We start from the raw sequence: 12,711 nt of genomic DNA on the forward strand, positions 1-12,711 counted from the left end.
ATTAAAATGTTTTTAAATAAAGAAAATTCTTATGTTCAAAGTACAGGCTGCATGTTAGGACTGAAAAAAAGAAAGCATGCTGCAGCATATAGGTTTTAATTTTTTTAAAAAATACTCAATTACATTTTATATCATAAATGTACTATATTCACTATAAATTATATAATAAGTTTGTAATTTAATTTACTATATAGCAATTTCATTAAAATCCAAGTTTTTCTTTAGCTCTTAACTTGTTTTGGTCAGGCACCAGGTATGTATGGGATTTATATGCATGCATATATCCATTAGTTTGTCCTCAAGTATCAATCTTTTTTATTGATTGTCAGTGCTGGAAAAATCATTTATAGCTAATTATTTTTAAAACAATTTTAATAATTTTCAGCAAAAAGTACCCAACCTCTTTCTTTTTATTATGTATGGCTTCAAAATCAGATTTGGGCTTTAAAAATCTGGATGGTAGCAAAGAGACACAGAAAATTCTTTGACTTTGCTGCTATGTAGTGGTACTCCAGCTTTTTCCAACCCAGTTCTGGTGGTCTGTCAGACCCAAGCGAATCCTTACAAGTGAAACTCTCTGCATTAATATGAAAGGGCTAGATATCTGAATAAAAGATAAAAATTTGTACTTTAAAAAAAAATCAAATAGTTCTTGGGGGGAAAAAATCTGACTTTAGCAGCACTAACTACCTAAATGCTATCAGAACATAGCACATTTATGTTTTATAGGTTTTTAATATATTTTTGTAGTTAGGTGTTCTCTGTCATTGGAGTTATGTATTTAAGATGCATTGCGTGTGTGTGTGGCCAAAATGAAGAGAAATTTCAGTTAGTAATACATAATACAGTAACTAGAATATTAACTACAACTGGCATTATGGTCATAATATAGTAGTACTACATTAACTTTATTGGCACTCAGTTAATTTCCCCTGTTTTAACAACTGCCAACTGATTAATTTTGATTTTTTTTAATCTTACAGGAGATTAATAAATTTTGGAGCACATCATTTTGTCCCAAGCTAGAAAGCTAGTTCATATTATGATTTGTTCAAAACAATCCAACTTCAAATACAACATTATAAACCTTTAAACAACCATAGTTAAATATTCTGTACAAATATAATACTAAGTTCTCAAAAACATGAGAAAACTATCTATCTGCTCTTCTTAGCTGTGCTGGTTTACTCCTCTAATGGTAAACAACAGTTTGTTCCTGTCTCATGAAACTATAGTTTAAAGTCCAAATAACATCCAGTGTTACAGCCAAGTACCAAATGATATTCAGATCATTTAGAAGCATCACTGTTTTCAGACAGATAGCCTCTATAAACATTATCCCTTTGCCCTGTTCTACAGTCTAGACAATGATACCTTAATAAAATGCTATCTCCTCCATCAGAGAAACACTTGGTTCCTCAACTAGGGAGAGGTTAGGGTTATCAAAAGGAACTGTGGGAGTATGTGGCTTGATACTTCACAGCACTGCTCATAATTTAATAATGCATCCAACAAAGGGTCATATATTGAACAAGAAGCCACTGAACTAATATTGTGAAAAAGTATGAAAGAATATGGTAAGTTTCTATTTGAAATTTTTGGGAAAAAGACATTGCTAAATTATAGATGCTCTTTAACTGTGATATGACAGAACATTATTTAAGTGGAGGGCAATTTAATGCTACACATTACATGGCTACACACATATATGCACAATACATTTCACCTTAGGGTATTACACAGCTGTTCACACACTGAATGAGGTAACTATGTGGCAAAACAGGCACCTTACTACTGGTAAAGAGTTCTGGGAACAAAATACGCACGTTTCCTTAGGATATGTCTCAATATTCAGTGTCTGGTACAGTACAAACCCAAAGCAGAGAGCTGCTCACGGATTTATTCTTTGTAAAGAAGAGAACTACCAAGCCAAGAACTCAAAAACTCTAGCAGGCTACATGCATAGCCATTCACATGTAGAATCACTCTGCACAAAGCAACCAAATTTATTTCTGAAATAAGGTGATGTCTTTTTTTCAGTATACAATACAATGAAATATGCTTGCAGGTATTGATTCAAGCAGTTCCACCACATATTGACAGCTTAGATCCAAAGGGCGACACTCCCTTTTACACAATACTCAAAGGCTGGCTTTAAGCACCAGTACATATTCCCTACCATAATTAAAGCATACATATTTCAACTGCTAAGGCTGTTATCAGAGACATGGTGCCTGTTCAACTCTACGTATATTTCTTCCAACCTCTCCTGCTGCATGGGCAGAGAACAGTACACCAGAGGCCAGCTTCTCTTCTGTGAGATCAGAGTCCAATTCCACCAAAGGTCCCCTGATCTTCTCTATGATCTTCCTAGGCATGCACAACCTTCATTCTGCCATCAAAAAGAAGATTTATCTCTGCTCTCTAACACAAATCACACCTTGTAAAAAGACAGGAAGATATAGACTTGTCTAAAACACATTCAATCTCCTATTTCCCAATGGAGGCGGGAAGTTGTTTATGGCTATCCCAGGAGTGCCGCATCTTCACATGCTGTTCCAGCTTTCCATCTTTTCCTGTTTTTAAGTGAATGAATCTCACAGTCTAGTTGAACAAACAAGGAGTCCTCCCTATAACGTTCTTACTTTTCTCTGCTCTACTTATGCCTTTTCCCTCATATAGTACAAGGAGGCATTATTTGTCCCTCCCTTCTGCCCAGTATTTTCTAGAAGTGCCTTTACCAATGTTATCCTATTGCACACACACTCAAAACTGCATCCCACTTAGTTCTATTTGACCTACAATCCTGGTTAGTATGCAAAGGTTAGCAGTATTAACTACAATGCCAGATAAGTTGTTCTGCTCATCAGGGATCACACTAGCTCATTTTGTAAGTTTCCTGAAATCTTTAATTGAACTCTCATAAATTCAATTAAGTAAAGGTTTCCCTATTATTTAATATTAATAACCCATTTGTCATCCAAGATACTATGTGCACTAGCAAATGAATCACTAGTTGAACTGTTATACAGATAATTTTAATATTATAAAACTGCTGCTAAAGATGAAAATATTGTCATTTCAACATGTATTTTATTACCCCCTTGGGTTTTTTATTATCATTATTATTTTACTGGAAAGAAACAAAGTGTGAGAGAAAGCTAGCATGTACTGCAGCGGTGGCTAAGCACAAAAGGAAAGAGCTGGAAATCCATGAATATTATGCCGGTCAATGGATCCGATGTCAAGAGTACTGAGAAACCATCTGTACTTCTTTCCAAATTGGCTTTTACAACTCTCAGTATTGCGCAACAGCATTTTAAAGGTGCCACACATTCAGGCCATACCTGAGCTATTCACATTACTAGCATGTGCTGCAAAATCATTAGGCCAACAAAAATGGGCACCTGGGGTCATCACTTCATTCCTCTGGAGCTGTCCCCTTTCAAGATCCAACGGGACATCTATCTTACAACAGGCTGACAGCAAGGAGGAAAGCAACTCCCTCCATCAACAGGACCACCCAACGCTAAACTGGCATGTCTTTCATGGGGTGGGGGGAAACCACCGCCAAGGCCTCCGCTCCCAAGTCCTGCTTTCTCATTCTTCACCCAACACCCGCACCGGGGTGCTGCAACTCCAGTGCCCTGACTCTCCCACCCGCCCCTTCCATCTTAGCTCAGTCTTCGGCCCGCCACTCACTCACCGCCGCGTTGCGCGCTATGTTTCGCCGGAAGCCCGTTGCTGTAGGGCACCCAGATCTTCTGGAGAGGGTTTTGCGTGAGCTCTCGAGCCGGCGACGACGCCATTCTGGCATATGGGGCTTGAGCTCTGCTGCAGTCCCGTCTGCTACGACAGCAAAGCGCGAACGCCCAGGAAGGTGCGCTCTAGCCCACCGCCGAGCCAGCCGGCTTGTGCCCGCTCTCCCTCAGCGGCGGGTAGGGGCTGGCAAGGCCACCACGGGGGCGGGGTCTGCAGCAAAGCCCCACCTCCTCAGGCCAGCGCGGAGAACAGGTTGCGGAGCTCGAGACAGGCGGACTCGCCCCAAACTCGGGAGCAATGCGCGGGAGGCGGAGAGGCTCGGCCGCGCCCCGCCCTCTGCGCGCTTCGCGGAGACAAAGGAGAACCGCGAAAGTGGCGTGAGCGGGAGACGAAGGCTTTGTTTGCCCCGCCGGCTCTGTAGCAAAACGAGGTGCTTCACATTCAGGTTGTTTGAGGAGCGCAAAGATGCGTTCCGCAACCTTTGCGGATTTACTCTGAAGTAAGCCTCCAGGTGTTCAACCCAATTGATGTGCAGGTAAGAGCGGATCAACAACAGTCATCTCTCATACTAAAAGCTAACAAATGTGTCATACGCTTTCCTAAATTACAGCCCATTTAAGCGTCCTTTAGATTAAAAAATGGATACAAATATTTTACATAAAAACGAAGCCAAAGATTTAAGAGCCTTTATGATTCCACAAAATCGTTGTTTTTCCTAAATAAGGCGTTCATCTGGAAAACCTTTTAGGTGCGTAAGATTGCAGCCGTAATTGGTTAAATCCCAATTGTTTCTTTTTCATTCTCTAAGACAAGATTTCCATTGATTTTGGATGCATTTAGTGTAATATGCAGTTGCTTATTTCTGATTCAAAATGAATCATGGACGGAATCATCTTGCTAACCCAAGAACTCTGGGAGCTGTAGTTTTTAAGAGAAGTCTAGAAATTTATTTAAAAAGTCCTTAGAATTCTTCCATTCCCCTAGCAACAAACCGAACCCACCCCCAGCTTTATAAAACCACTTCAAATCCAACACATTCTCTTAAAATACAGTGTACAGTCACAGCAAGAGGCAGCGCATTTTGACCTTGAAAAAGCTAAGACAGATCAGACTTCATTAGTACTGTACTTGGATGACAGATGATCAGGAAATCCTAAAGTTGTAAGCTAGACTTGCAAGAGACACTTTCATGTTGGTTTCTTATGTTTTATTAGATTAGGACTGTTTGCACAACATGCTAACCCATGGTTAGCTGTTCCATGGTTTGCTGAATTAATCAACTTGCCAACATTTGCATAACATTGAACCACAAACTAGTTTGTTTCACCCGACACTCAGCAACAATGCATTATTCAATGACATTATGATCTTGTACATTGTGCAAACTCAGTTTTACACCTTTGTATTAGTTTACACTCCAAACAGCAGATTCCAACATGAAAGAACATTTTAAAGAAATATCTAGCTTTTCTTCTGAGATGCAGAAATTATGGAACAATATTTCATGAGAAAAAAGACAAGGACCTGTAACACAGACTAAGTAATTGCATTTTTCATGTTGAGAATATAGACTATATTGACAGAGGAGAAATCAGTGATACTGATGTATCTCAGCAACCTCTGATAAGACCATTTTTCTTCCTATTCGGCTTTTTCCACAACTCTTTCCTCTCCTTGTCCCATCAGTACCAAGACAGAATTCATGCAATTGGAATTCCTCAGCATGTAATCAGACCAGCAAAACATACAAAGTATTTGAGGAATGGCAAAACTATTTTAGAGATTTATCTACATATTTCATTTTTCAACTGAAGCTAGACTGAGACACTACCATGCAGGATGGAGGAGTTTTAATCCATGGGTGTTTGCTCTCATCCTGATTCAGATGAGGAAGGGTTGCACACCCACCGTCTCAGTAAAGAATCCCTCAAGTTGAGCTAAACTCAGAGTAAATTTTTATTGGCAGCAACATGAACATGGTTTGGGATTGCCTTCTTTCAGGGGGTTTTTTAAACCTCCCAGTCTAGCCTACAGTCCTGGGATTTTCTGGTAGATTCCTGTGCAAGTGATTTTCAGGATCAGCTGAGGGCAAATACAGATTGAAAACTTCAGTGGTACGCCTCAGTGTACACTACCCTCCCAATGGATATGAAAAATTTTAAAGAAATCAGTTTAAAATGTAATTTTAATTAACAATATTTTGCCATGCTTTTAAAAATAGCATACAATACTTAGCTAGTAGGAAGGCAAGTTCTTCCCCAAACTGGATAATAAGGGGAGAGTTTAATGTTGAAAAGGAGCAAATGGACAGGAGGTTATATCTGCTAACAACATATTGTAATCTTTGAATATAAGATTAGCTGTCACCAGCCAAACCTGGGATGGGCAAGGCTTATCTCTGCTGCTTGAGTGGCTCAACTTAATCATTTTATAATGCCTAAATAGGGTTTTTCTCCCTTTATTTTCTCTTTCCCTTACAACATCTTTCCTTATCCTCTACTTCCCAATACAGCTGCTCCTTGCCCATGTCCATCCTGGTTTTGTATGTTTGTTTTGTTTTTCTATGTCCTCTGATGGGGAGGATGCATAGCCACATGCATGTTTCGCTGTGACAAAGAATGGTTGATATATCCAGATGGGGATCAATAAATGCAATACCTTATTTTCCAGGCAATTAATTAAATAGTTGTTATATTATTATTCCTGGCCCTGCCCCATTTAGAAGCATGGCTTTTTATGGCTGTAAGGTGAGGAAGCCTGCTACCGTGCAAGTGCTTTGGGTGCGTTTTTTCCCGTCTGTTCTTTCTCCTGGGAAGAACTGTCTTAAATAACTGCTCTGAACTGCCCAGAGTGTTATGAACTGCACAGCGTATACATAATGCAAAACACAGTAAAATACAATAAAATAAATGTACATCTTTTCTGGTAGCATCACAGAGTTGGAAGAGGCCATCAAGTCCAAGTGCCTGTTGAATCCCAGAATAAACAATATGAATAAATTACTAGGCAAAGTCATTAGTTAAATCTCACTACAAACACACTAATCTTATAATCTCATAAAATTAATGGGTCTGTTACATTCATATGCTCCGAGTTATCAATCATTTTACTTTTTCGTTCATAGTAGATTTCAGGGCTGGAGAGGGGACCATTTAAACAATGTATATTTACTGTTTTAAAGAAAGTATACATTTAGTGTTGTGATTCAGAGTTTCACAAAAGAAACAATACACAGAACGTTCAGAAGAAGAATAGATAAAAACAGGATTATATTACGTACAGTGGCTAGGTGATGAAATCACTTGCTTACTTAGAAGTGTATCTTCCTATTTAAAGCCTGCATAGAATTAAAGAATATAAGAAGATACAACAAAGTTGCATAACAACTCATTAAAAAAATTTGTTGTAGCACAAGCTTTTTATTTTATTTATTTATTTATATATCACATTTATATAGCTGCCCATCTCACAAAGCGGCTCTGGGCAGCATACAACATTTAAAATAATATAACAAGTGAATAAAAACAGGTGCTATAAAAAGATAAAAAGTTATTATTAGAATAAAAACATCACAATTTTTTTTTTAAAAAAGCTTTTGTAGACATGTCAAATGTCATTATTAGATGTTTAAAATTAATAAAGTTTTTATGTACATTCACTTAGTCTTTTATTATTCTATCATAATCCTTTTAATTACATGCTTTGGGAGGCAAGAATCATTTTACAATGTAATTATTAAGGGAACATTCTGAATGAGATACACAGCAAAACATCATTTTGTAATTAATAAGATTAAGTCAGAAATCAGAAATGTGGATAGTTTTTCTTGTTTCTAGCAAGAATGGCCTCTTTCTTATCAGCTGCTCTTACCTTCTCTAGCAGCTGAAGTAGTCCTGATATTTGTTGAGTTTTTGTTAATTTGTTGAGCTTTTAATAATAGTTAGCATAGGAAGACAAACTCATGTTGGGGGACCAGGATTTAAATATCTAGCCCTCTGCTAGTTCCCACTTCCCAAATGGGACAGAGTCGTTTTGGAACTTGGATTCTTTCAAAACTTAATGTAAAATAAATGCCCAAGATGTCTGAATAAGTACTGCCACAGTCGTAAGAGATATAATAGTTTTCTCATTGATTAATCACTTGTCAGGCCTAGCCCAAGGAACTCCAAGAGACAATATAAATTCAGTCCAGCTATGTTTATTAGCTACAACCTCCAGCAAGAATTTTCCCAGACTGAAACCCCAACTCCCAAAGTCAGCCAGCCACAACAGTGTGAATTCCTCAGGGAGGTTCCAATCTCATACTTCTGTTCCTCCCACACTCTTCTGGTGATCTAAGAAAATGTTTATCTCCCTGAGCCTGGCCTTCATAATTTCATTCCATCACATCACTGCAATACAATTTTATTACTATTTCAATTTAAGCAGCTGCAAACTGTCATCTGAGGTAGTAAAATAATTCATGTCTTTATTTTTCAATATAAAACTAACTCCATGAACAGATTCTTCTTATTGTCTCTTAAGTGCTACATGGAAAGATGACCCTGAGTGTAACTGAATATAAGAAGCCCCATTGTACTTTACTAACTAATTAGGAAAGTGTGCACAGCCCTTCTAATTTGTTCTAATATTATCCAGCTAACAGCAAAAACTTAAATTGCCTAACCCATAAAGGGTTTCACCAGTGCAGGTATATTATAGGACTCTGAAAGGCACAAACAATGGACATTATGTAAGTGGACATAGAGTTGTAATGTGCTAAATTTTAATGTTAACATGTATTAAATTGAAATTATAACAGAATCCTTTTAGGGATTCTTTTGCTGCTTATTAATACAGTGTTTAAAACTGCTGCTGTTTTTGGCCAGCAGAGACATGATAGGTAAGTGTTGTGGATGTTCTTATACAATGGCCGTGATTGTGGGTATGACTAGTCAGAAAACATCTCTTTCCCAGAAGGCAAAACTGCTGGGGCTAAAAGAAGGCAACTTGCCAGAGAAACAAAATACAAGACAGAAGGACTTTAAAGGCAATAATTTAAAGGCATTATTTTAAAATTGTAGTATTCTGCTCCACTGTATAAAAATATTGCCTTATATAATACAATGAATTGTAGATAATGATTGTTTTGTATAAATCATATAAATCTACATCTTGATTCACTAAGGAGCTTCAGGAGATGAAGTGATAGAAACAACATCTGGAACACCAGTGGAGGAACACAAAAAGTTATCTTGACCAAACATTGGTAAGACCTTATGTTGAAGCCAATACCATAGCAATAAGAATGGTCATTCTGATCCTAACCTTTGTTAGGATCTATGAGGGTTAGAGGTTGAAGGCACTGTTTTACTATGGTTCCACGCCTCCCTAAGCAGACATCATATGAAGAAATAAGCAGTCAACCCAGCAGTGTTCCCTTGTGAAATTCCACAAAACTTTAGTGTCTTTCCCTATTCTTTAACATGTACATGAGAATGCTGGGAAAGGTCATCAGTGTCCTGATGATACCCAGCTGCACATCTTCAACTCAGAAAGAACCAGAGATGCTATAAAAGTCTTGATCTAGTGTCTGGAGGCCTGAATGGGACAAAGCAGCCGAAGTTGAACCCTAATATGAGGAAACTGCTGTTCATCCAGAACTACTTGTCTATCCGCTCTAGTTTTAACTCTGAATAGGATAGCACTCCCCCTAAAGCAGTACGTTTATAACTTGGGAGTCATCCAGGTCTCATTTCTACTGCTGGATTTGGAGGTGGAGGCCATGGCAGAGGTCTTTGCCCAGCTTTGGCAGGTATGCCAATTTGGCCCCAACCAGAGCAGAAGGCCCTGGCAACTTTAAGTCATATTGTAATAGGCAGAAGGAAGAACCTCAACAAAGGCAATGGTCAGATAAAAGAAATCTAAATCTGAGGCAGAAATGTAATTTGAGAAAGCATCTCAGGCATGACCCTCCCTAGTTCTCATGAAGATAAAGGGAGGGAAAGGGGAAATAAAATAATAAAAGTAGTATTAGCCTGCATGTCTTTGGTTTCCAAGTTTGGTCTATCTTGAAGGGATGACATATCTTCATCACTCTTAGAATAGATTATGCCATTTATTTTACATGTGACTGCCTTTGAAGATGACTCAGCAACTGCAGTATGTAGCAGTCCACATCTGGCAAGTAAAAGCACTTAGAGCCATATTCCATGTGTATTGCAGATGCTGCACAGGTTTCTAGTAAATTTCCAGGTAGAATTCAAATTGCTATTTTTAATCTACAAAGCCCCATGAGGATTGGCTCTGAGCTATCATCAGGACTCCTCCTTCAGGACTGCCTCCATCCTATATGCTTGTCCTGTGGGGAGATGTTCACATTCCTCACAAACATGAGATAATAGAGGTGAAGGCCTAGAGACAGTATTTCTTCGGCCAGTCATGGAACAGCCTCCTTTCAGAGGCTGGTAGCACCTGTTCTGAAATCAGCCAAAATAAAAGCCTGCCTTCAGGTTATAAGTTACTGGCATGTTGACTAGGTTTGGCTCAACGGTTGTCATTGCTATTATTTTTATTAGATTAAATATTATTGCTTGTTGTTTTATTGGTTTTGTTTTACTAGATTTTATTTTGGCTTTATTTGTACTATAAATCAGTGTGAGTTGGTTCAATTCAGCCATATATAAACATATTAAATGGTCAACTAACGAAGCTCAGAGACAAAGATTTTGATCAAGTTCAAAGCAAAAATGGGATCTGAGCTCCAAATAGCCTTTAAAGCCCAAAACAATTTAGGGTTTAATTATCTACAGGGCTGTCTCTCTTGCTACAAACTTGCTTAGTTATTTAGATCAGCCAGCAAAGCACTTCTGAAGATGCCTCACCTTCCAGAAACTCAAATTAGGGTAGACAAGGAATGGCCTTTTCCTGTGTGGCTCCCAGGAATTCAGCCCACCTACCCAGGAGGTACATTTGGCTACCATCCTTCCAGTATTTATGAAAAACAAATCTTTTTAACTAACATTTTAATTGTTAATTATTTGTATGTTTGATTTTAATTTCGTTTTTTATTTTAATTGTATAAATTTGGTTATGTTTTCTAACATTTATATTCCAACTGTCAAGATGGCTTACAAGTAAACAGTTAAATAAATACGGTAATAAATGAAGTAAATAAATAAAATGGCAAATCATTGTTTCTCTCATATAGCAAGAAAAAATACCTATTTTACGGAAGCCAAATGATTGATTCCCTGAAAAATGTGCATGAAAAATGCACTCATACATCCAGAAGAAAAACCAGGAGAAAACATACATATCACCATCTGACAGTAGTTAAAACAGTCCACGCACAACAAAATATTAGACAAAAGACACATCCTCCACCCACACAAACACACAAAGAAAAAAAAATAGCACAAATAAAATCATCTCTTTGTTTTCTCCCATCACCTCATCCAGTGTAAGCCCTGGCCTTCCAGGTCCCACCCGTCTTTCCCACCTTGTCTCTGGGCATGCTTCATAAATAAGCACTGTGTTGCAGGTGTATATGTGCACATGATGCCTACCAATGCTGCACTGTGAAACTAAGGCCTCCTTCAGTCAGAATGATCTTGGTTTATAAATCATGATATATTAATTTGAAGAGAAGTATGAAGGTACCAGAACTAGCTGAGCCTGTAGCATGGAATGCTGTAGGTTTCAAAGTGCCTCTCCCAGAAGCCCTTCGTAGCTGGCCTTTCCTCCTGCTTTGGAGGAGTAACTTGGTACTTTGCACTGCCATCATCTATCTTCTGGGGCACTTCACCCAGCATTCTTGCCCTAACCGTGGTGGGTAAGAGAAATAGGGCTCTCAAATTTGTGCTGCTTTTCTGGTAATTGATTTATATAGTGCAGCCCGCTGAACCTGTAGTTCAGAGGAATGTGACTAAAGGTTTCAACCCTTTGTTCCCCTGCCCCAACCTTATCAGTGGTCAACGAAGTCAACATTTTAAACTGTAAAAATATTTTTAAGCTTTAAATATCCCAAATGCAAACATTCAATAATGGAGCTCAATTACAGGATTGTTCAGATTATGAGAAAATACTATATTTGTATATTTATTAAATGTAAAAGTTTAATTGGCAGACAATAATTACATTTATTAACTGAAATTACTTTAAAATGTTTTTAATATTTTGTTGCAAACTGAAGTATAAGCTGCAGAACTCTAGAAAATCCAGGCTGTTTGGTCAATTTGACAACTTGTAAAAAATAGCTGAAGAAAGAAGAGACCATCAATATCACAATAAAATAGTTATGTCTTTTTGAGAGCTAGTCAAGAGCAGATTCACAGACCTCTACATAAAAAGTCAGCAACAGAGAATCCCATAAGCAAGTCAGGCACTGAATGTTCCTTTCTTTGGTGAAAATAGACATTGCCCTCAGGAGCAGAAAGACATCTTGTTCCTGCATCTGAGAACTGCAAGGCTTCCGTTCTGTGTGCAAGATAGTCTATATAAAGTTCTTCCTTTTTCAAGTTAATAGAAAATTTTGGTGTATAAAGAGCATAACAAGACACCTCTTACTACATTTATTATTCCAGAATAAAATATTTCAACTGCCTTTTTTTATTCTTTTTTTTTCATTTTTTCAAAATTTTCAGAAAATAAAAATGAAAAAGAGCCTAAAAGAAAAATATTTTTTCTTAATTGATCTGGGTTTTTTTTTTTGAGCCTTCATATCTCTAGATAAATGTGAACAATTTCATCTTCAAAGTATCTTGAAAACTGTCAAGACTGTTCTTACAGTAGAATCTCTATTCTCTCAGGGCCAAATTGCAAAAGATAAATAATAAACCAAATAAATTAAAGGCATGAGATAAGGAAGGGGAAAGAAATAAAATTAAATCTAGCTCATATCAACACCGTTCAGCACCTCTCCGTGCTTTTCAAACTATCCTTGCTCCCTCCCACATACTTCATACGTAA

The 12,711-nt window shown here is 37.7% G+C and overlaps 1 protein-coding gene across 8 annotated transcripts in view; it reads right to left on the reverse strand.

Annotated features, from left to right (window-relative positions):
* Window positions 1-12,711, reverse strand: part of PFKFB4 (6-phosphofructo-2-kinase/fructose-2,6-biphosphatase 4) — an 83,947-nt gene that overhangs the window by 44,486 nt on the left and 26,750 nt on the right. For 2 of the 8 annotated variants that reach the window (XR_015794851.1, XM_088134084.1), the window contains exon 1: window positions 3,707-3,987. The exons of 1 other annotated variant lie outside the window; for it this stretch is intronic. Coding sequence is in view for 6 of the 7 variants with exons in the window: in XM_088134084.1 (XP_087990210.1) it covers window positions 3,707-3,809 (103 nt within the window). In the remaining variant the exon portion in view is untranslated. Of the gene's footprint in view, window positions 1-3,706; window positions 3,988-12,711 lie in introns of those variants that run through there. 5 more of the 8 variants (XM_088134089.1, XM_088134087.1, XM_088134083.1 and 2 more) reach the window with 4 other exon arrangements.

Source organism: Python bivittatus, unplaced genomic scaffold (genome assembly GCF_059951505.1).
Source record: "Python bivittatus isolate LINGU-HERP-01145 unplaced genomic scaffold, Pbiv_v1 ctg000080_np1212, whole genome shotgun sequence".
Taxonomy (NCBI): Eukaryota; Metazoa; Chordata; class Lepidosauria; order Squamata; family Pythonidae; genus Python; species Python bivittatus.